Here is a 24,253-nt window from a genome sequence, read left to right on the forward strand (position 1 = left end):
AAAAAAAAACATTTCAATTGAGAAAACTAAGGGAACGACCCTTTAACTTCAAAAAGGGCAGGGGGTGTATATTTTCCCCCTTAAACAATATTCTGACACCAAATTTGATGGAAAAATATATATTGTATTCAAGCAGATGACAAAAACAAAAATATTCTGAATCCAGATTTCCCCATACTTTATGTGGTCAAGTTTTGACGAACAAAATGATTTTGATAGACAAACTTAGAAAAACTCTGACGCGAACAAAAAAAAACCCTTCCGTCTTTTGAAGTTAAATGTTTGCTCCCTTTCGGTCTAACTTATAACAAAAAAACAATTATAAGTTTTGCAGTATTCAGCGTCTCACAAAATTACAATTAAACGTAGTTACTCAATGTATCACATCAAGATATTTTTAAGTGAGAGTGACTGAGGAGTTGACTATCATGCATCTCTATTCCGTAGAACTGAGTTATGTCCCTTGATAATGATGTTTATCAAATGACACTGAATAATGTGTTAGTTTTGTACATCTTGTAAGATTTTAATTTGTGAAATAGCATTGATTCTTACTTATAAATGCTGTCATATTTGAAAAGCAATGGTATTGTCAACAAGAAGATGTATATTTGTTACATAGGTAACTAGTACAACTGTTTTGTGTGGCAATTATAACAACATTAAAGATTATGAAATGATTCATAGAGACAGCAACAAACGACAAAAGTAACCAGAGAGCTTGTTATGAACATTTTACAAAACAAACCTACTAGAAGTAGGTTATTTTAAGTTTTTTTTTTCAGTTGAAGATAGATATGCAGTATACAAGATATCTTTCTGTAATTGAAAGAAAAACAAAAAATGTAATCTGAACTAGAACATAAGCAAACTTAAAATTGTCAAAACATACAAACAACATCATAGCTTATGGCAACACATCGATATCGTGAGATTCATAAAAAGAAACTTTAAAACATCATGTCAGAACATCAAAATACAGGTATATCTTGCGCAAGTCCGACTAAATCTGGAATATTCATATAAAAAAGAAGATGTGGTATGATTGCCAATGAGACAACTGTCCACAAGAGACAAAAATGACACAGACATTAACAACTATAGGTCACCGTACGGCCTTCAACAATGAGCAAAGCCCATACCGCATAGCATGTACAGTATGAAACCTTCACACAGTAAAATAAACCTTCAAAATCGAGATGGTTCAAAGACAAGCTGCCAGATATGTCTGTAACAGGTACCGTAACATTAGTAGTCCGATAAACTGATGAAACTGGTCTACACTACAGGAAAGACTGCGCGCAAGATTAACACAAAATAGTTCATGAAATCGTAGCAATCCCATATGTTTTCTCATACCATCAGACAGTGGAACCAGCTAAAATCATAATTTATAATACACATTTCAACCGAAGAACATACATATATATATTTTCCCATATACCATAACCAAGTGGAATTTAATGCCAATCCAAAAAGTCATTGTTACTCCAGTCATCAGGCTAGCAGAGAACAGCTCGCACCATCGTTCAAGTTGAGCCAACTGTACAGAAATCTTACATCTTTTTCTTATGTTATATATGCTGTTACACCACTGTATATGTGACGTGCATGTTTTTCGCTTGCACATGCCTGTACATCCAAAAATGTCACGGCATGCCTTAAGCCAGGAGCCTAATACATGGTTGTTGTTGGATCATGTTTGTCATATTTTCGTTCGTGAATTGTCAAATGACAACACTTAGCTGTTTGGGATACTTTGCTAATGGTGTACGTAGAGCGGCCATATTGCCTTATCATGTCGACAGCCATATCATTACAATAGGATTATACATGCCGCATAAATATTATAAATGCAAAGTGTATGCCAATTCCTATGTCGAATCAACAATTTGTCCGCATATTGGTAAATTATACATGATTTTACCTTCTGTTAGTGTACAAATGAACAATGAGTGTTGTTATAAATCATGCCGTTAGTCATATATTAGTTTCCCAAACGTCACAGTTTGAATTTTTTCACATTATTCATGTCAGGCCGGAAAGTCTTTAACCGTGCAACTATACATATACGGTTTTTACTCTCATTCTTGAGGGCCATACGATGACCTATAATTACTTCAGTTGTACTCTGTAGCTAGTTGTCTTATTGGCAATAATACTCACGTCTTATTTTTTAGCCTCCCCAAGGGGTTTTTGATCATGTGAGATTAGTTCTAGATAGGGATTATTTGATTAATACCAGACCAAATGTTTTATGATGATTTAATATCTAGGACTGTATTTTTGAATATTTGAGTTATTTTGTTTAAAAAAAAATAATGATTATGTGATAATATTGACAGAAAAATTTTACGATTATGTGAATACTTGGACACCCCCACTTCTTCTTCTTTGTATAAGCTTCCTATAGACAGGAACACCTCTAATAATATTAGAGTATATATGAGGGTAATTTTGTGGATAATTTTTTATTTGTTTTTTTTTATAACTATGTACAGCACACTATGTCTATGGTTGCACAAGGGGCCTCTATTTTCATATTGACGATATTAAACGCGGAAAAATTTTACCGAAGTTTTTTAATTTTTTTATTTTCTTCATAACATCCGGTTGAAAATCAGATTTCGGTCTGTTTTCAATTATACATTGTTTTGCAGGACAACGGCATTGTTATGAACAATGAAGTTTTTAACTGAAGATGTCAGCAGTATTTCTACATGTCGGTCAATGCGGAAACCAAATAGGAAAGGATTTCTGGAAGAAAACATCACAAGACAAAGCTGTTCATGAAGGGTATAAAAAAATAAAAATCTAGTCAAATTTGCACCCAGTACAGTTACAAATGTATATTTCGTCTCCGAGTATTAACAACTTTTTATGCTTTGCCAGTAAACTATTGATGATCTTTTTAACTTATATTTTCTTCTCCATATAATGTTTCAAAGGTGTCAACAGGTCAGGAATAACCACCAATTGTTGGATTATATCTCAATTGACGTATAATCCACCAATTGACATATTATGGTATAGACCAATTGATGTATAATTCTTTGTTTCGCAAAGCAAATTATTCAACCAAAATGGAACATTGTTTTCTTAAAACCATAGATTATGGTATGAAAACATGTCAAACATTCCTGGTTTAGTATAGTGACATAACATACATGTATTGCATTTAATCAATAATTGTATTTGCAGTTTCTTCTATTGTTATCTTGTCAATTCTTGATTGGCAATTTACCAGTAATCACCTAGCTGCCAATGGACTTCAATACTGTCTGCAGTCATGTGATTTTGAGTACAACTCCACAGGTGAATGGAGCTCTTTGTTAATAGTTGACTTTCATTATTAAAAGTCAATTAAGGTCAATAGTACAGATGTTTTAACAAAAGAATTGTTGTACACATGCATTCTCAAGAAATGCAGCAGGCTTTGACAAAACTGAAACTTTCGGAGGAGTCTCAATAATCATGATAATGGTCATAAAAAGTGTAAAATACATTTGTAGGTCAGTCAGGGGTACTACTTGTACAAGTGTATTTTATTTACTTGAAGAAGTAAAAAAAAATATACACATATAAGTAAATTTGTAGGATACTTATACATGTTATACAAGTGAATTTTATTTACTTGTATAGGTAAAAAAAAATTGGCTTAGTTATGTCCCTTAGGCATTCAGAATTTTTTACTTGTATAAGTAAAAAAATCATCCTTTCTTCTTTTCTTGAATTCTTAAGATTTCTTTGCTCTAATAGAATTTTAAACTGTGTACCCTTTACAGATGTCTTTACTAATCATTTAAGTGTAATTTCATGGACAATGAAAATCCCATTTGTCTGTTATCTTCATAACACTGCTGATTTACAAGCCCCAAAGGAGCAATTTTTGATTGCCTTGCGCAAATAAACCAGATCTTTGCTCAATCAGTTTCTTTGGTGAATTAATGAGATGAAACATTGAACTTTAATGGAAAAATTTGAGCAAACCTGGGAAAAATCATGATTTTACATCTCAAAACTTGAGGATTTTTGTGGGATTGTAAGAAAAATTTACTTATACAAGTAAATTTTTTAGAAAATTAAGGGGAGATTATTCAAACATTATTTATTCACTTATATGTGTATATTTTTTTTACTTCTTCAAGTAAATAAAATACACTTGTACAAGTAGTACCCCTGACTGTAGGTTGTAAGTTGCAAAATGATGCTCTTATCTCACACTAGCATTTTATTACAAAAAAACTTGCATTATACATCAATTGGTCTATACCAATATATGTCAATTGGTGGATTATACGTCAATTGAGGTACATGTATATACGTATAATCCACCAATTGGTGGTTATTCCTGACCTGGTCAATGTATTTTTGTCGGGTGCAAGACAAGTTGGCCTGGAGACAACTCGGACCATCTTCAAAAAAGACCACTCGGACCGTCAATAAGAAAACTTGGACCGTCACTTAATAAGACAGCTCTGACGTTTAAAATAACAACTCAGACTACGTATAAAATTATACTTTTGACGAAAGCTTAACTTATAATATAATATAATAAGGAAAACATTATCATACATGTGTATATATGAAAATTCCTATGTCAAACGATTTATTTATATCTCATAAAACACTAAAGTTCTTTCTTAGTCCATCATACAATGTACTTAAATGGACGATCCATTAATAAGTGCACACTTCTTTCGAAGGTGACTGACTGCCACATCATTGGTAGCATACAAATTTGATGGCAATGCAGTAAATAGAATCCCATGTGTCTGTGTTGTCTGTTTGCTTTGGAATCAACAGAGCTTGCCTTCACTGGTAAGTTTGCAATCCATTGGGGTTTTCTTAGCTTCCTTGCATGTGAGGTGGATGAGGATGTAGAATTAAAGGTTAAGTCGGTGGTGCCACTGCAACCCTTTTGTCATAGGATATAACATCTTGGAGATGGTCAACAACAGCTCTAGTTTTATAATAAATTGTTAAAGATAAGAACAAAAACTACAGGTATGTAATGCATTTTTTTTGGCAAATTCAGTAAAATGCCGAAATGATGTTGCAATCTAAAATATATCATTTAATAATTTATAATAATAGTTCAAATCTTCTTTTGATACTTTTTTTGTGTTGTCCTTTGATCCAAGTTGTTTTATTGACTAATATTGTCTCTTTAGACTGTCCTATTGAATTGGTCCGACTTGTCTCCGGTCCGAGTTGTCTCTTTAGACTGTCCTATTGAATTGGTCCGACTTGTCTCCGGTCCAAGTTGTCTCTTTAGACTGTCCTATTGAATTGGTCCGACTTGTCTCCGGTCCAAGTTGTCTCTTTAGACTGTCCGATAGAATTGGTCCGACTTGTCTCCGGGCCAAGTTGTCTCTTTAGACTGTCCGATAGAATTGGTCCGACTTGTCTCCGGGCCAAGTTGTCTCTTTAGACTGTCCGATAGAATTGGTCCGACTTGTCTCCGGGCCAAGTTGTCTCTTTAGACTGTCCGATAGAATTGGTCCGACTTGTCTCCGGGCCAAGTTGTCTCTTTAGACTGTCCGATAGAATTGGTCCGACTTGTCTCCGGGCCAAGTTGTCAAGCATACTTTTTGTCACCAACTAAAACAGAAACTTTGTTATAAACATGATAAACAAACATTGGAGTGCTGCTAGTGAATGAGTACTTCTTTTTTACAATTTCATGAATCTCATTACTTCTGCCTATCAATTTCAAAAAGAAAAGTCACTTCTCCCTATAATTCTGACATGCACAAATGTGAGCCCTGATGCTTACATTGATATCAAAAGAATGAGGCTGTGATAAAATATATTTTCTGTCTTTTTGTTTTACAATCACCTAAGTCGCTATTTCTTCCTTTCAGACACACTTTCATACACCCTGATGGAAAACAAAGATCTGTACATGTAGATAGTGAGCCAAAAGTTGTACAAAAGGCTTGTAAAGGTCTCAAAATAAGGTAAATAAGTACAGAAAATTCACAAATGTCTGCTTGCATTTACTATTGTGATTGCTGATCAATTAACATGCTAAAGACATACATTTTGTACACTGATAAATAGGAGATTTGTTACATGTATTATCATATGATTATTGCAAAATAAGAAAAAAATAGTATCAATAATTTAAATGTAAGTTTTTATTAGCTCACCTGGCCCGAAGGGCCATGTGAGCTATTCCCATCACTATGCGTCCATCGTCCGTCGTCGTCGTTAACTTTTACAAAAATCTTCTCCTCTGAAACTACAGGGCCAAACTAAACCAAACTTGGCCACAATCATTATTGGGGTATCTAGTTTAAAAAAATGTGTCTGGTGACCAGGCCAACCAACCAAGATGGCCACCATGTCTAAAAATAGAACATAGGGGTAAAATGCAGTTTTTGGCTTATAACTCAAAAACCAAAGCATTTAGAGCAAATCTGACAAGGGTAAAATTGTTTATCAGGTCAAAATCTATCTGCCCTGAAATTTTCAGATGAATCGGACAACCCTAAATTGGTAATTTTAAGGAAATTTTACTGTTTTTGGTTATTATCTTGAATATTATTATGGATAGAGATAAACTGTAAACAGCAATAATGTTCAGCAAATAAGATTTACAAATAAGTCAACTTTACTGAAATGGTCAGTTGACCCCATTAGGAGTTATTGCCCTTTATAGTCAATTTTTAACCATTTTTCGTAAATCTTAGTAATCTTTTACAAAAATCTTCTTTTCTGAAACTACTGGGCCAAATTAATCCAAACTTGGCCACAATCATCATTGGGGTATCTAGTTTAAAAAATGTGTGGCGTGAACCTGTCAACCAACCAAGATGTCAGCCATTGCTAAAAATAGAACATAGGGGTAAAATGTAGATTTTGGCTTATAACTCTATAACCAAAGCATTAAGAGCAAATCTGACACGGGTGAAAATAATCTATTAGGTCAAGATCTATCTGCCCTGAAATTTTCAGACAAATCGGACAACATGTTGTTGGGTTGCTGCCCCTGAATTAGTAATTTTATGGAAATTTTGCAGATTTTGCTTATTATCTTGAATATTATTATAGATAGAGATAAACTGTAAACAGCACTAATGTTCAGCAAAGTAAGATCTACAAATAAGTCAACATGACCAAAATTGTCAGTTGACCCCTTAAGGAGTTATTGCCCTTTATAGTCAATTTTTAACCATTTTTCTAAAATTTTTGTATTCTTATAAAAAATCTTCTCCTGAAACTACTCGGCCAAATTTAACCAAACTTGGCCACAATCATCATTGGGGTATCTAGTTTTAAAAATGTGTGGCGTGACCCTGCCAACCAACCAAGATGGCCGCCATTGCTAAAAGAGTACATAGGGGCGAAATGTAGATTTTGGCTTATATCTCTAGATCTGAAACCAAAGCATTAAGAGTAAATCTGACAGGGGATACATTGTTTATCAGGTCAAGATCTATCTGCCCTGAAATTTTCAAACAAAACAGACAACCTGTTGTTGGGTTGCTGCCCCAGAATTAGTAATTTTAAGGAAATTTTGTAGTTTTTGGTTATTATCTTGAATATTATAATAGATAGAGATAAACTGTAAACAGCAATAATGTTCAGCAAAGTAAGATCTACAAATAAGTCAAACATGACCAAAATTGTCAGTTTGCCCCTTAAGGCAGTAAGGAGTTATTGCCCTTTATAGTCATTTTTTAACAATTTTCATAAATTTTTGTAAATTTTTAGAATATATTTTCCACTGTAATTACTGGGCCAAGTTCATTATAGATAGAGATAATTGTAGCAAGAAGAATGTCCAGTAAAGTAAGATCTACAAACGCATCATGATCACCAAAACACAATTTTGTCATGAATTTATCTGTGTCCATTGTTTAATATGCAAATAGACCAAGGTGAGGGACACAGGCTCTTGATGGCCTCTAGTTTTTCTGACACCTGGATTTATGAATTTCATCACAATTTATAAAATAATAAAAAAAAAATGGCAAAAGTATAAGATGCTATAAAAATAAGATGTTGTCTGATTGCAAATGAGACAACTATCAACTAGGAATCAAATGTATTAAAAACAGCAACTATATATAGGTAACCATACAACCTGCATAAACAAACCCATACCTACATTGCACGCTATAAATTGCTCCAACATGATAAACGTAAAAAAATATTAATCCATACAAGAATAATGGTCAAGGAATATGTAGAAAACAAAACAAAAATGATATATATATATTATAGCAACAAACAATAACAACTGAATTATACCAGTGGTCCACTGGTATAATTCAGGTCAGTGGTATCCTTATGTTTCAATTTAGGCACACATCCTTTTAAACCTAAAATTTACTAATACTCATATATAACCCAAGATCCATCAAAATTCATGACCACCACTCTTTCAGTCTACTCTGATGATGATCTTTTAAGATTTTCTAGGCAGAACATTGTCACTTTTTCGATGCTCAATAATATTTATTTTTTACAGAGATGGAAACATTGTATCTGGAAAGAGAGGAAGAGGAACAAACTGGGCGTTAGGTAGATATATATATAGATATATATAGATATCGCTATGACTGTGCAAGAGTTGTCTCCCCCAATTCAATTTCTCTTTGAATAATTGTACATGTATGTAAAATCAAAAAATATTTGGTTGCATTTATGTGTTTGATATTTGAAAAATAGCTGACTGAAACTGCTGAACTGAATTTCACCAAATTTGCAGAAATTCCTTTGCAAAACATGAAAACGTACATGTTCATCAGCTATTTATTTTTTGGTGTGAATTTCCTCTGGCTTATATCACTAAAGTAAGGACATTGCAATATTTGCTTTTGTTTCTATTTTAAGAAATTTTCCTTTGATCTTGCTGAATGATAATTTTCTTTCTCAGCTGAGTCCAGTGATATGATAAATTATCGCTAGAAACTAAGGAGGCACACAGCCATGACAGCGTTGCTAATGAAATTGGTGTTGTCATAGGTAAAATAGTGATAATCAGATTATCATTGGTCATCTCAATTTGATTGTCTTTTTCACTTTGGTTGTACTGGCTCAAGCGATAAAATAAATCTTGTTGAGATGATCAACGATAATCTATAAATACATGTATTATTTGGGGATGATCAGAAACACACTTTTTGACTCACTATGGTATCCTTGTATGATTTATAGGTTACCATGGACTGAAGAAGAGTGGAGAAGATCATATACTAGAGGATACATCAAACCAAGTCAGGAAAGAAATTGAGAGGTAACAATATTTTTATTGCAGAAAACGTAATAACATTACATGAAGTATTGCTATAATTGAAATGTTGATTTAAATATTTACATATTGTTTGTCTTGAATAGAATTAAGAAATAATTCATGGGGGCTTGGATATATTGTGATTTTACCACGAGTTGGCATAAAGGGACAACCCGTGGTAAAATCACGATATATTCAAGCCCCCATGAATTATTTCCATTCTAATAGGACAAATACAGCAATTGTTTTGGATCGAAGCGCTCTAGGTGATGGCATTTTTTGCCGTTCTCGTAAATAAACGCGCTATTAAATTGATGTAAAATAACAGAGCAAACTGAATAAATGATGATGCTTAAACTATTTACAACAACATATTTTGATAAGTTTGGATAAATCTAAATGTTTATTGTACTTATATGTCTCATATGTATACAAAATGGCAAATATAACACAATTGAGCATCATTTGTTTACGTTTCCTTGTTGTGATGATTTTTGGTTTCACAAGCGTGTATTTTCCTGTAAAATGCTTTTATTCTGACGTCATTGTTCTATGACGTCGGATAGCTCATTCATAAAAACACATGTGATGTGGGACAACAATAGGAACAGCCCTAGCAATATATTCATATTTTACCACGAGTGTGTACTCAAAGCGTATGAAGGACGTCATATTAGAATGCAGAATAACTTTTTCAATTAACAGTAGCATTTTATGTTGCATTGATATAAGGAGATGTAGGGTAGGGTCATTTTGAATTATAGCATCTACACTGTACACCTAAATCATTTGTAAATACATAAGTACTGTAAAAGCAGAAATTTTCGTGGAGGATTTAATTTCGTTTATTTCGTGGAAAGAATATATCCACGAAATTAAAAAACCCACGAAAATTTAACTTTCATATAAAACCACTTCCAGTTTAAGGAAACCACGAAATTAAATCCCCATGAAATCTTACAGAGAGACAAAACCACGAAATTTTAACCCCACGAAAATAATGTTTCTACAGTAATATTCCTTCATGATTCTTCGTACAGCCCGCAACCAGCCCTAAAGCCCAATGGACAAATATCTACTGTAAATCAAGGTCTTGATAACTGACTTAATTCTGAATTCCAAACACAAAGACAAAACTACATTTGTATATAAAAAAAGTAATAATTAAGGCTAACCTGTTGCATAAATGATGATAAAGTAATTTTCTTTGCCATATGCCACTAAGTCTTGCATAGGTCAAAGGGAAATAATCAAAGTAATATTGTTAATATTAAAAAAAGATACCCAAGAGATATTCAAATCGAAGACAAACTGACGAGGCCATGGATTAAACTGTCAACAGAACAGATCATAGAAAACCAAAATTCGTTTTTCATTTCTTGTCAACTAATCAAATGATTCATCAAAGCAACATAGATGACATAAAAGGGGCTGTTATTTAAATGAATGGAATTATTTATTTTACTATAGATTTATTATTTATTATTTTGTATTTGGTGGATTTTGTTGGTAAAGACGAACTAAGAGTAATCATGGTTGCTGACTGACAAAACCATGAAATCAAATTTCTGAAAACATTGAATTCCAAGAAAAGTGGTGCTCAAGAAAATGTATTGATCTCCAGTATTTACTTGTTGAATCAGTATGTTGTATAACAATATACCAGTATATACTAACATCACTCTAAAAGCAAAACCTTTAGATGTCAACAAAATCTGGCACAGTAAGTAATTAGGTGCATAAACAGTATGTCAAAATTAGCCTGGTTCTCAAGAAGTTTTCTTTTTACAGATGTGACATGTACAGTGGTTGTATAATGATGCACAGTTTGACTGGCGGTACAGGTTCAGGTTGGTATTTGTATGTATGTAAGTACTATAGCTCTTATGTAAATAAAATGACAAAGTTTTGTTATCTCACCTTTTTAGATCAGCTGGCCCAAAGGGCCAAGTGAGCTTTTTCCATCACTTTGTGTCCAGTGTCCGTCATCGTTGTTAACTTTTACAAAAATCTTCTCCTCTGAAACTACTGGGCCAAATTTAACCAAACTTGGACATTCTGGCCACAATCATCATTGGGGTATCTAGTTTAAAAAATGTGTGGCGTGACCCTGCCAACCAACCAAGATGGCCACCATGGCTAAAAATAGAACATAGGGGTAAAATGTAGATTTTGGCTTATAAGTCTGAAACCAAAGCATTTAGAGCAAATCTGACATGGGGGTTAAATTGTCTATTAGGTCAAGATCTATCTGCTCTGAAATTTTCAGACAAATCGGACAACCCATTGTTTGGCTGCTGCCCCTGAATAAGTAATTTTAAGGAAATTTTGCAGTTTTTGCTTATTATCTTGAATATTATTATAGATAGAGATAAACTGTAAACACTAAACAGCAAATAAGTCAACATGACCAAAATTGTCAGTTGACCCCTTAAGAGGCTGTCCAAGTAAATATCAGGCAAATCCTATGATATGGGTGGCACAACATATTTTTTTTCCCACTGAATTTTTGGTTCCAATGCAATGTGTATATCATACAAAGGATATATGTGTCAAAGATATTTTTGAATCAACAGTGGATGGCTCAGAAAATGATTTTAAAGTTCACTATCAATGCAACAAAATTTTGTACAAAATGAAGAGTTATCTCCCCTATTCAATGAATTTTCAGTGCTTTCTATGTAATTTTTTTCTCTTTATTTGTTGCAGTTAATAAAAAAACAAAATTTAACTTTGAGAAAGAATGAATTTGTGATATGAAATAGATGAAAAAAAATTGAAAACAAAATATGTCATGTGCCATCCACTGCCTGGTTTTTCCATGGACACCCTCTTAAGTAGTTATTGCCCTTTATAGTCAATTTTTAACCATTTTTTCTAAAATTTTAGAATTCTTTAAAAAAAATCTTCTCCTCTAACATGTCTAAACCATTATAATAGCATTTTTTCAACTAAAATAGAATTTTCAGCTAAATGATAGCATCAAAGGCATATTTTTTAATTTTACTAATTAAAAGATATTATTTAAACCTATGTGTTAAAAAACACAAAATCCCAATTTGTGACAAAACCTCGAATTTGCTACTCAAATAAGTGATTAAAAATCACTTATTTCAGTAAGTCCCCTGACTGATAGATAGAGATAAACTGTAAACAGCAATAATGTTCAGCAAAGTAAGATTTACAAATAAGTCAACATGACCAAAATGGTCAGTTGACCCCTTTAGGAATTATTGACCTTTATAGTCAATTTTTAACCATTTTTCGTAAATCTTAGAATATATTTTCCACTGTAATTACTGGGCCAAGCTCATTATAGATAGAGATAATTGTAGCAAGAAGAATGTCCAGTAAAGTAAGATCTACAAACACATCATGAGCACCAAAACACAATTTTGTCATGAATTTATCTGTGTCCATTGTTTAATATGCACATAGACCAAGGTGAGGGACACAGGCTCTTAAGGTAGCACTACTGTCAAAATTTTCTGACTCCAATCAACAGTCTTTAAAGATTAATTTCTTCAAAACTACTCAATGGATTTTTAAAATCTTTAACTCATTTTAAAGCTGAAATATAATTCTTTCTTAATCTATATATAATTTTATTTTTAGTTTGAATAATTTCAAAATATAGCACATTAATTGCCCAAAACATGGTCTTCCAACTTGGATGAAAATGGCACATTCATGTCAAATGGTAGTAAAAATTTGTTTTCATCCCTTAAATCAACCATATACAATCAACAAAACCGTGTCTTAGATTTTTGATATATGCCTCCAGTAAGAAGATATATTGATTTAACTGCTGGGTTCCAAACCTCATTTCACCTTTCATCTTTGAAGACCTATAAATTCATTTAGAAACAAATTATCCAAAAACTGGGACACGGTATTGTAGAAAATACACCCTTTAATCATATATATCAAAGTCAGGCCAAAGGGGGTAATCATTAAGTTTCTATTTTCATTTTTTCCTTACAATTCTCATGAAAAATTGTTCTGAGAAATGACCTAAAAACTGAATTTCCCCCTTAGAACCCCTATAAAGACAATATATATACAAAAATTCCACTGGGAACACCCCAGGAGTGTTCTGATACCATTACTATATCAATAGAACCACACACTTTGTGTCTTTGATGCTCTAATGCTGTAAATTTTGCATTATATGTGAACTGTCCAACACTAACTTGGCATTTGGCGGGAGTTTGACGTCACAGATTTGACCAACATCCTTGATGTAGTAATTAAATATAGACAGAGCTCCGCCTCTTTCCAGACAGTCTAAGATAACATGATTGACCAGCTGCATATGATCAATGTTTAACATCATTATTCTCTATATATAAAGAATAACTTTCATTTGAATTTAAAAAAGGAAATAAACTGTCTGAAATAAGCTAGAACATTAAAGTGTGGATAAAAAAACATGTTCATAAAAAGATCAAGAGTTAGACCAAACTTCTTGATTCTTCAAAATCCACTTTCCCACATGTTTTTTTTAAATTACACATCAACTGAAAATGAGTTAAAATGCATAAAACTGTATTAAACGAAGAAGACAAAAGAGAAGACATTTATACAGACAGTCAGAGGCATTCTTACTTCAAAATTATGTGATAAAAAAAATATCTTCAAAAAATCATTGTTAGACTGTAGTGCTACCTTAAGAGCCTCTAGTTGTTATGTCCTTTGGGATTGATTTTTGGCTGAAACTGGTTTGTAAAATTATAATCTGCATAATGTTATATCTAAAAGACTTTTTTTATAAGCATAATCTACATGGTCATATACTTAAAATAATGAAACGATTGAATTCAGCAACATATATTTCACAACTGTTTATTTATTCTCATTGTTTTGTGGATTCATTTATTTTTCGGGGTACCAGTTTCCATGGATAATGGGAAAGTAACATGTTCATAGATATCTTATTTCGTGGTTTTGCTGTGTCTGAGGTCTGCATACAAGCCTATAGAAAATTTGTCATTCTTTGAACATTTAATTATTAGGTTTACCTATATCCACGAAAATTTGTATCCAACGATTATAATAAATCCACAGTATTCCATATATATCTTGATGTGAATTAATTAAGAAAAGGGAGACAATCCAAACCAATCACAAAGCATTATAATGTTCCTTTTGTTGTCTTTTTATACGCCCGTCAAAATTTTAGTTTAAGTGAATAGAAATCTATGAAATTTTGACACAAGGTTTATGACCACAAAAGGAAGGTTGGGATTGATTTTGGGAGTTTTGGTTCCAACAGTTTAGGAATTAAGGGCCAAAAAAGGGCCCAAATAAGCATTATTCTTGGTTTTCGCACAATAACTTTAGTATAAGTAAATAGAAATCAATGAAATTTTAACAGAAGGTTTATGACCACAAAAGGAAGGTTGGGATTGATTTTTGGAGTTGAGGTCACAACAGTTTATGAATTAGGGGCCAAAAAGGGGCCCAAATAAGCATTATTTTTGGTTTTTGCACCATAACTTAAGTATAAGTAAATAGAAATCTATGAAATTTAAACACAAGGTTTATGACCATAAAAGGAAGGTTGGGTTTGATTTTGGGAGTTTTGGTCCTAACAGTTTAGAAATAAGGGGCCCAAAGGGTCCAAAATTGAACTTTGTGTGATTTCATCAAAAATTGAATAAATGGGTTCTTTGATATGCCAAATCTAACTGTGTATGTAGATTCTTAATTTTTGGTCCAGTTTTCAAATTGGTCTACATTAAGGTCCAAAGGGTCCAAAATTAAACTAAGTTTGATTTTAACAAAAATTGAATTCTTGGGCTTATTTGATATGCTTTATCTAAATATGTACTTTGATTTTTGATTATGGGCCCAGTTTTCAAGTTGGTCCAAATCAGGATTCCATATCAAGTATTGTGCAATAGCAAGAAATTTTCAATTGCACAGTATTGCACAATAGCAAGAAATATCTAATTGCACAATATTGTGCAATAGCAATTAATGTTCAATTGGAGTTATCTTTCTTTGTATAGAATAGTAGTTGATAATATATGTTGGAAATTTTCCAGACATGACTATGATGTCATTTTCTATTTTTATTTGCCAATAACTTTATGTTAATAACTTCATTGGAAATTTGCCAATATAAAATGTTGCTGATGAAGCTTTTTTTTCTTATCTTATCTAAAATGTTTTTAGATAATGTATGTTGGACATTTGCCAGACATGACTATGATGTCATTTTCTATTTTTATTTGCCAATAACTTTATGTAAATAACTTCATTGGAAATTTGCCAATATAAAATGTTGCTGATGAAGTTTTTTTTATTGTTTTATACAATAAACAATGTATATTCACTTTTACTACCAACCAATCTTTACCATTCAGTGATAACAAGCACTTTATTTTACATTTTAATATTTTATGATGTATTTAAAAAAGTAGTTATTGTTGCAAACTCCATTAGAAATTTGAATTGATATCAGTTTTGGAAAAAGGGAAACGGGGATGTGAAAAAAAGGGGGGGGGGGTAAATTTTTCTCATTTCAGATTTCATAAATAAAAAGAAAATTTCTTCAAACATTTTTTTGAGAGGATTAATATTCAACAGCATAGTGAATTGCTCAAAGGCTAAAAAAAACTTTTAAGTTCATTAGACCACATTCATTCTGTGTCAGAAACCTATGCTGTGTCAACTATTTAATTTTAGATTTAAAAAGTTTGAAGAAGAAATCTTTGATTGATTTGTAAAATCTTGACATTTGTTTTGTGTAAAAAAAACCATGCATTGTCAAAAATTTGATCACAATCCAAATTCAGAGCTGTATCACGCTTGAATGTTTTGTCCATACTTGCCCCAACTGTTCAGGGTTCGACCTCTGCGGTCGTATAAAGCCACCCCCTGGGGAGCACCTGGTTTTTTCATATGTCGCACCGTATCTTAAAAAGGATTTATGGTTATTGCTTAAAACTTTACACACTTCTTAGTAATATTAATCTAAAGATCTTGTTACTTTTTGGTTTTTATTAAAAAAATTATTTTAGAGATATTGAGTTTTTTGGAGAAACAAAAAAAGGGGGGGGGTGTCACAGGTTGCGCTGTATCTCAAACAATATTTATGGTTATTGCTTAAAACTTTACACACTTCTTAGTTATATATCTGAAGATCTGTATAATTTTTGGTAATGATTCAAAATTTTATTTTTGAGTTATTGAGTATTTTATAAAAAAAAAAAAATTCAAATGTAGCACCATATGTCAGAAACCCAGACTTGGGGTAATTGTAATTGTAATCGTTAATCAGCTGTAATTGATTACAATTTTTCAAGTAATCACAGTAATCATTAATCAGCCAAAAATCTGATTACATGTAATTTAATTTAATCAATTACTTTTCAAAATACCCTGTAATCCTGATTACTTTTTGATTACATTCTGATTACAATGAAAAAAATCTAAAATCGTGTTTTTGGTCATTAAATGAACCTCTTTGTTATTCATATTTGATAAATATTTAACATGCTAAAATGGATTGTTTTACTTTAAGCATGTCTTCTTCAGTAAAAAAATAAACTGTTACAGTATTGAAAAGTCATCATTAGCCTAAGCAGAGACATATAATACAATTATATACCTTTTGTCTTTGTAAAAGATATTGTACATATTATATTCATCATTTAATGATCTTCATATTAATATTTGATAATAACTGTTATATATTCAAGTAATACATGTACTTTTCTTTAACACTGAATTTTAATCTTTTGTTAATTTTTGTGATTTTTGTCAACTTTGAATTGACAGGTAGGAGACTAATTAAGGTTTGTTTTTATTGCAATTACCAATTGAGTATAGCTGTAGGGAAATATGTATGATAAAAGATAAATCAGACATAAAAATTTATCTAGTTAGCACAAACTAAATTAAAGTTGGAAAAATATGTTGTTTAAAATTAAAAAAAAAATGTATTTGTACTGGACATGTAAAATGCAATGATTTTTAGTACTTATATATTGTTTAAAATTTGATTAAACATTTCTATTAAAATTTTACATAGTTTAAATTTTAACTGGTAAATTTACTTCATCCATATTTTAACTTCCATAAACTGCACCTTGGAATACATATATAGTATGAAAGAGGTCAGAAGACAAACACAACACTCTTTATAAATCTTTTTTAAATTTAATTCAAAATAATTCAGAGATCATTGGTGATAAAGTGTAATGTATAATAACCAGTGACATAATGTTCATGTGTGTACATGTATATGAAGGGAAATTTGGTGTTTATTAAATAGATAAAGTTTGAAGTTATCATTTTATAATGTATCAAATAAAATACTTTCTCAAAAATGCTATAGATATATTGAACCTTTATTCATTCACATCAATGTCATCATTCAAAATGTTTTGTTTTTAAATTCATTGTAATCAGATGTAATCATGATTACTTTGCCAATGTAATCATTAATTTAATCAGATACTTTCAGAAATGATGTAATCATTAATTTAATTTAATCGTACAAATGACAAAGTAATTGTAATTTAATCAATTACATTGCATGTAATCGGACCCACCTCTGCTGAGAAACCATTTATGATTATTGCATAATATTCAAACACCAGACGACGGGCGTATCATGCACTCATGGGGCAGCTGTTTATTGTGATTTGTGGAAATATCAAGCACACTTTTTAATTTGCTTTATTAAGATCTATATATTCTTATAAAAAGGATTATTCAATTATTATTCCTGTACCATGGGGATCATTATCAAACAGAACCTGTACAACATACTGTGCAGCATCATTCCAGCACAGAACCTTCCATATATTTGTATATTTTAGGATAAGGATCTCGTCTTTGTGAGACCATGAGGGAGGAATATCCAATAAACCATTTAATATCCTGTACTTTGAGGATCACTTCCAAATAGAACCTTACATATATTTGTATATTTTAGGATTAGGATCTCGTCTGTGTGAGGCCATGAGAGAGGAATATCCCATGAACCATCTGATTTCCTGTACTGTGGCACCATGTTTGACAGGAGAAAGTCCATTACAGAACTATAATGCTTTGCTAACACTGTCATACCTTCAAAGGTAAAATAACATGTAATATTTGGGACATTTTATGATGAGCTTAACATTTTTTAACATACCATCATTTTAATATGATATTAAAGAAAAATAAGAAACAAGAAAAAAAAAGAAAACGAAATCTAGGAATAGATTTGGTTTTAGAAATTTTAAAATTTAAATACGCAAAAATATTGAACAGTTTTTTTGTTTGTTTTTTATTGGCAGTTTCTTCGTTTTCTCTACATTTTTATTATATATTTTTTCAACTATTCCTAAATATTTTATCAAATTTATAGCCAAACTATGGATATTTTAAAATTAAAATAATCTTTTACAAATGGAGATTTTGTTTCAGAAATATATTTATAAAGACAAATATTATTCTTTTTCAGGAATACTGACTGTGTTGTTCTGACCTATAACGATGATGTTCTGGGAAAACTGCAGAGAAAGATGGAGAGCGTTTCTTTTGATGTCATGAACACCTCTATAGCCTCTGCTCTAGGTGGAGTATTCCTGCCCACAGATACCATGACACCAAAAACGTAAGATTATCTCCCCTTACATAAAGTAACCATGTTTCTTTTGATGCCATGAATACCTCTATAGTGTCTGCTCTTGGGGGAGTGTTCCTGCCAACAGATACCATGACACCAAAAAGGTTAGATTATCTCCACTTACAATTAAAAGATTTTTTTAATATTACTCTTTTACGTAAGAATAAAAAAAACAAAACTATAATTTCATGAAGTATACAAATACCTAATGTTAATTTGGTGGCGCACCAAAAACATTGGAATTGTCTGTTTTTAAGTTAGAAAAGAAATTGTATAATACTGACATGAAAAATAGTTTGAATTGTCTCCCCTTACTCATAAAATGTTTTTTTTTTTTTTTATGGTACCTTCTTTAAAGATTAAAAAATAAACAGTTTTTCAGCATAGAGATTTATTTTAATACAGTAAAAAAAATCACACTATACACAAATTCTTAGAAATAGTCCCCTCATGTATACTAAGGGGCATACATATACGTCATAGTCATATGCTTACACTTTCAGGTTTGATGCAATCATTTGTTTTAGAAAAATGTGTAGAAAATAATAACTCCTTTAAACAAGCTAAATGATGCCCATTATTTCACAAACAAGGAATGAATTGCTTCCCCTTATGTTAAAGGATTAAAGGATGTAAATAGTCTCAAAACTGTAAAACATGTTCACTTGCTTACAATAATTTAAAAGGCTTGGTTGTCTCCCCTTCCATTAAAAATGAAAAAAAAAATGTTGTCCTCTCCCTGTAAAATATTTGATTCCTGTTACAAAAAGTTTTTAAAAAGTTTTGATAGACCCCTAGCTAGCTAGTAATTGAACCAAAATATGGTGTTTAAATTTTTTTTTCTCAAATCTACAATAAAATTGTAACATCTTTCCTAAACAATGTTGATTAACTATGGGAAACAAGTTTAAATTTATAAATTGATTTACCTGGAGCTTACGTGATATAAAATGTATTTCCTGTAGCATATGATAAAACTAGAAAGCAGAGTTTACAAGCTTAAGAGGAGTTAATCAATGTATGCATTACATTTTTGTATTCTAATTGAAAGTTCATATTTTTTATTATTTTAGTGGACCAAGTATTGGTATGGAACCTTGGGAGATGATAAGATCCGTTTGTCCTCTTCCTGCAAATAAATTTGTACAGGTCCATCATATAGCTAAGAGGCAAGTTAATTATTAAAGTCAAACATTTACTGTAAATTCAGAAATTAATGAGTGCATTTATTGGTGTCATTCTTGAAGTAGGGAAACAAATACAAGATTATTTGTGCTATTTCAGGATAATCTGCATATAAATACATGTATATGCATTTGATATCAAAATGTGATTTCTTATAATTACAAATCTCATGCAGTCACGTTATTTACAGTTATAAATATCTCACAGTTGAAACCTCACAATATTTTTTGATTGTACAGTATGTACAAGCACCTTCTGGACCTGAAAAATCTGATAACTTTTGAAAAATATTATTTTTGAAAGGATGTCGAAAATAATTTGCAAAATTGTCTTCATTTTGTACTATAAATTCAGAAGTTAATTGCATGCATTTATTATTGCCATTTTAATTTTGTGCTATTTAGAAAAATCCTGTTTTATTCATATAAAATATTTCTAAATGCAAGTTTAAATGATTGCAATTATTACCTTTTGGCATTTTTCGCAAAAATAAAAACATTGCAATGATTTCTGAATTTGTAGTTTTAGCTTCACATATAGTGGTGCTCCAATTTATAGGAGATTTACAATACTAATCAATCATTTTTTTATTTTTGCTATTGCAGTAAGCTGTCTTGGGCAGGACTACAGAAACAGATGAGCCAAGGCATTAGACGACATGATAGCAAAGGAAATGTAGTATCCTTATATATAATGAGTATCATGGTCATAATTAGGTTTACAGAAAAGAAAATAATAGAAAAAAAGGGGGAATACAGTAAAATAGGCAGAAAACTAAAAAGGCTGATTATTTGATAGATAGAGCTGCAATTTAAAGAATAGAGAACAAAAAATGAAGTCTTAGTGAAATGCCTAAGAAAATATAAGAAAGAAAAATGAAGGGCATATAAAATAGAAGATGTGGTATAATTGCCAATGAGGCAACTCTTCACTAGACCAAATAACACAAAAGTTCACAACTTTAGGTCACTGTACTGCCTTTCAACAATGTGCAGGCCCATACAGTGATACTGCATTGTCAGCTTTAAAAGGCTCTAAATTTACAAATTATGTCCAGTCTTATGAGACCACTTTTTATTATGTCCCATTCTTGGCTTTATGTTTTCTGGTCAGTGTGTCCAATCGTCTGTATGTCCGGCTTCAGGTTAAAGTTTTTTGTCGAGGTAGTTTTTGATGAAGTTGAAGTTCAATCAACTTAAAACTTAGTAAACATGTTCCCTATGATATGATCTTTCTAATTTTAAAGCCAAATAAGAGATTTTATCCCATTTTCACAGTCCACTGAACATTGAAAATAAAAGTTGGATGAGGCATGCTTGTACTGGGGACACATTCTTGTTTACTCTCCCTTGGGAGGTCTCTGAAACAGATTTAACTGTATATAATTTAATGGATTCAAAAAGAGAGAAATATTCATACATTTTCCTTATACAGTATCAGTTTGGTAGTATAGGTAATGTAGTGATAGCACGAGGTGACAGTACAGAGACATTTTACCCCCAGATGACACAGGGGCTGGAGAAAAAGTTCCGTAAATCTTTCAACACTGTCAGCTGGAATCCCTTCCCTATAGATATTTGGACTGGTATGTGTAAAGGAACATGTTTATATAGCATTGACAATTACATTTCGAGAGATATGATTATTTAATTGTGTGGTAATGCCGAGCACTGCATACTATCCTATAGAAAATATGTTATTCTTTGAACATTTAATTTCCTGGTTCCACTGAACCCACAAAATCAACAAAAGTTGGTACCCAACAAATAATAATGAATCCACATTACACTGAAATTTAAGGGTGTCTTTTGAGAGAACACAAAAAGAATAAATGGCAATTCAGTAACTACAAATGTTGGTGACCTTCTGCTGTTGTCTGCTCTATGGCTCTATGGTCGGGTTGTTGTCTCTTTGGCACATTCCCCAATTCCATTCTCAATTTTATTGTCTTTTTATAGGAAACCATAAATCTATATGTTGATAAGGTATAAAACAAAAACTAATAACCAACTATTCACAAATGATTCAGGAAAGTATTTTTAAGAATGAGAGAAGTACATACATCATGTACATTAATGGAGAAGACGTTACTAAGTTGTAAAACTTGTGTCGAATCCATTTGTCATTTTGAACAATATAATATGTTTAAACTATGTACATTATGTATCAGTAGAAGTTTTATCATATATCTTAGATAATTTATTATTTCAGCCAAAACAAACAGTATTGGACCAAAAGACACGGCTTCAATAACAGTAGCATCAAATTCAGAGTCAATAGTAGAATACCTTGAGACTGTCTATGAGAGGTCAAGGGTCAAATTCGCTGCCAAAGCATATCTCCATTGGTACAACAAGTATGGAGTAACCAATGTAAGTAGAATAGTGTTTATAATTTAATTTTTCGATGTAGCGCAACATGTCTTCTGATTCTCTAACAGTGTTTTGTCTATCAGCTCATGGACATAATTTTGTCATGTGACCATGACATCGTCAAAGTTTTCATGATTTACTCTAGATTGAAATGGAATTTAGAATTAAATAAGAAGGAATGTCTGTAACTACCTGGGTTATTCAGTGTGCACCACATTTTTGATAATATTTCTTCATAGACAGAAAAAATATTGCAGTCATTCTTTTAATACACTGCAGCTGTGCTACATTTTTTGTATTTGGGCTGTCAATTTGCATTGTCCGTTTAATCATTTGTCATAGACAATCACTCACCTTATATCAACTTGTTTATGACCTTGACACTGCATTTTCATAGAGTTTTATTTATGAATTCATTAAAAGTACAGGTTAGCTGACTTTTTGACCTCATATGCTCCAAATTTTAAAAAGTTATGAATTTTTTATTTGGAACAGTTGTAGGATTAATATTGCAGCATATACAGAATAACCCAACAATGTCTTGAGCTCAATAAATAGAATAACTAATCAAAGAATTCAAATATAGAAAAAATTCAACCTGTGACCAAACAACATGGATGAATAACTCATGCACATGAATTAATGTGTTACTGTTATTTGGTCACTCGTTGAATATTTTTCTCTGTTCTGAATTTTTTAATTAGTTATTCTATCAATAAATGTTTATTAATTGTATCTGTTCAAAGTAAAACTGAGAATGGAAATGGGGAATATGTCAAAGAGACAACAACCTGACCATACAGCAGACAACAGCCAAGGCCACCAATGGGTCTTCAACTCAGCGAGAAAGTGTTTTTATGCCCCACCTACGATAGTAGAGGGGCATTATGTTTTCTGGTCTGAGGCTCCGTTCGTCCGTCCGTCCGTCTGTGCTTCTGTTCGTCCGTCCGTTCAGGTTAAAGTTTTGTTAGCTTCCCTATCGAAGGTCAGTGGTTTTCTCCAGACACTATGGCTTCCTCCGCCAATAAAAAACTGGCCATCACGAAATAGCCCAAAAGCAGTGCTAAAAACAGGCGTTAAAATGCAAAAAAAAAATCAAATTCAAATCGTATGTCTGAATATTTAGTCAATGGTAACAGATATTCAGCTGATCATTGCATGTCAAGAAAAACAAAGAATAATGATGTAGTTGCTTTTGAAATCCTGGTCTGAAATCAAAAACAGAATTTTTTTTTAAAGTGTGTTTTTAAATTTAACATTCAAAGGTAAAAATATGATATAGCAGAACGGTGTAATTTTTTAAATATATAATTTCTGTGTTTTTCAGGAGGATTTTGAAGAAGCATTTGATGTTGTAGAGGACATTATACAGAATTATAAAAGTGCATTTTCATAAAATTTAAATGAAATTAATGATTTAAATATTTATGATCATCAAAACAAATGTCTGTCTGATGTCTTTATGTTAGTTTTTGTTTTTGTTGAGTCTGTGACTTGTGTCGCAGATAGCTCCACATAGAGATAGTGATTCAGAGGCGGTGGCGTTTGCTAACCTCTTAAAAGCTTAATATTTCAGAAGGTAGAAGACCTTGATCCTTCATATTTTGTATATAGATGCCACAAGTTTCCGTCTGTCATATGTCCATTGTCTTTGACCTAATTTTCATATTTCAACGACTACTTGATAAAAAGTTAAGATTTTTAGTATTCTTAATTTCTCTCTTATTAGGAGTAATAGGATAACTATATTTGGTATATGCATACCTTTCAAGGTCCCATGCCCTTCAGACAGTTTTCACTTGACCTCGACCTCATTTATAG

General features: G+C 31.7%; 1 protein-coding gene across 1 annotated transcript; it reads left to right on the forward strand.

Moving 5' to 3' along the window:
* The first annotated feature begins 2,609 nt into the window (after positions 1 to 2,609).
* Positions 2,610 to 23,839, forward strand: LOC143058543 (tubulin delta chain-like). Its single transcript, XM_076232044.1, has 12 exons — positions 2,610 to 2,796; positions 5,868 to 5,963; positions 8,483 to 8,535; positions 9,172 to 9,250; positions 11,039 to 11,097; positions 18,198 to 18,339; positions 18,711 to 18,863; positions 19,949 to 20,044; positions 20,666 to 20,738; positions 21,501 to 21,645; positions 22,272 to 22,432; positions 23,760 to 23,839. The coding sequence occupies exons 1-12, from the start codon at positions 2,702 to 2,704 to the stop codon at positions 23,826 to 23,828; spliced, it is 1,221 nt and encodes a 406-aa protein (XP_076088159.1). The 5' UTR covers positions 2,610 to 2,701; the 3' UTR covers positions 23,829 to 23,839.
* Positions 23,840 to 24,253: the final 414 nt, after the last annotated feature.

The sequence above is a fragment of the Mytilus galloprovincialis genome, chromosome 14 (genome assembly GCF_965363235.1).
Source record: "Mytilus galloprovincialis chromosome 14, xbMytGall1.hap1.1, whole genome shotgun sequence".
Classification (NCBI taxonomy): Eukaryota; Metazoa; Mollusca; class Bivalvia; order Mytilida; family Mytilidae; genus Mytilus; species Mytilus galloprovincialis.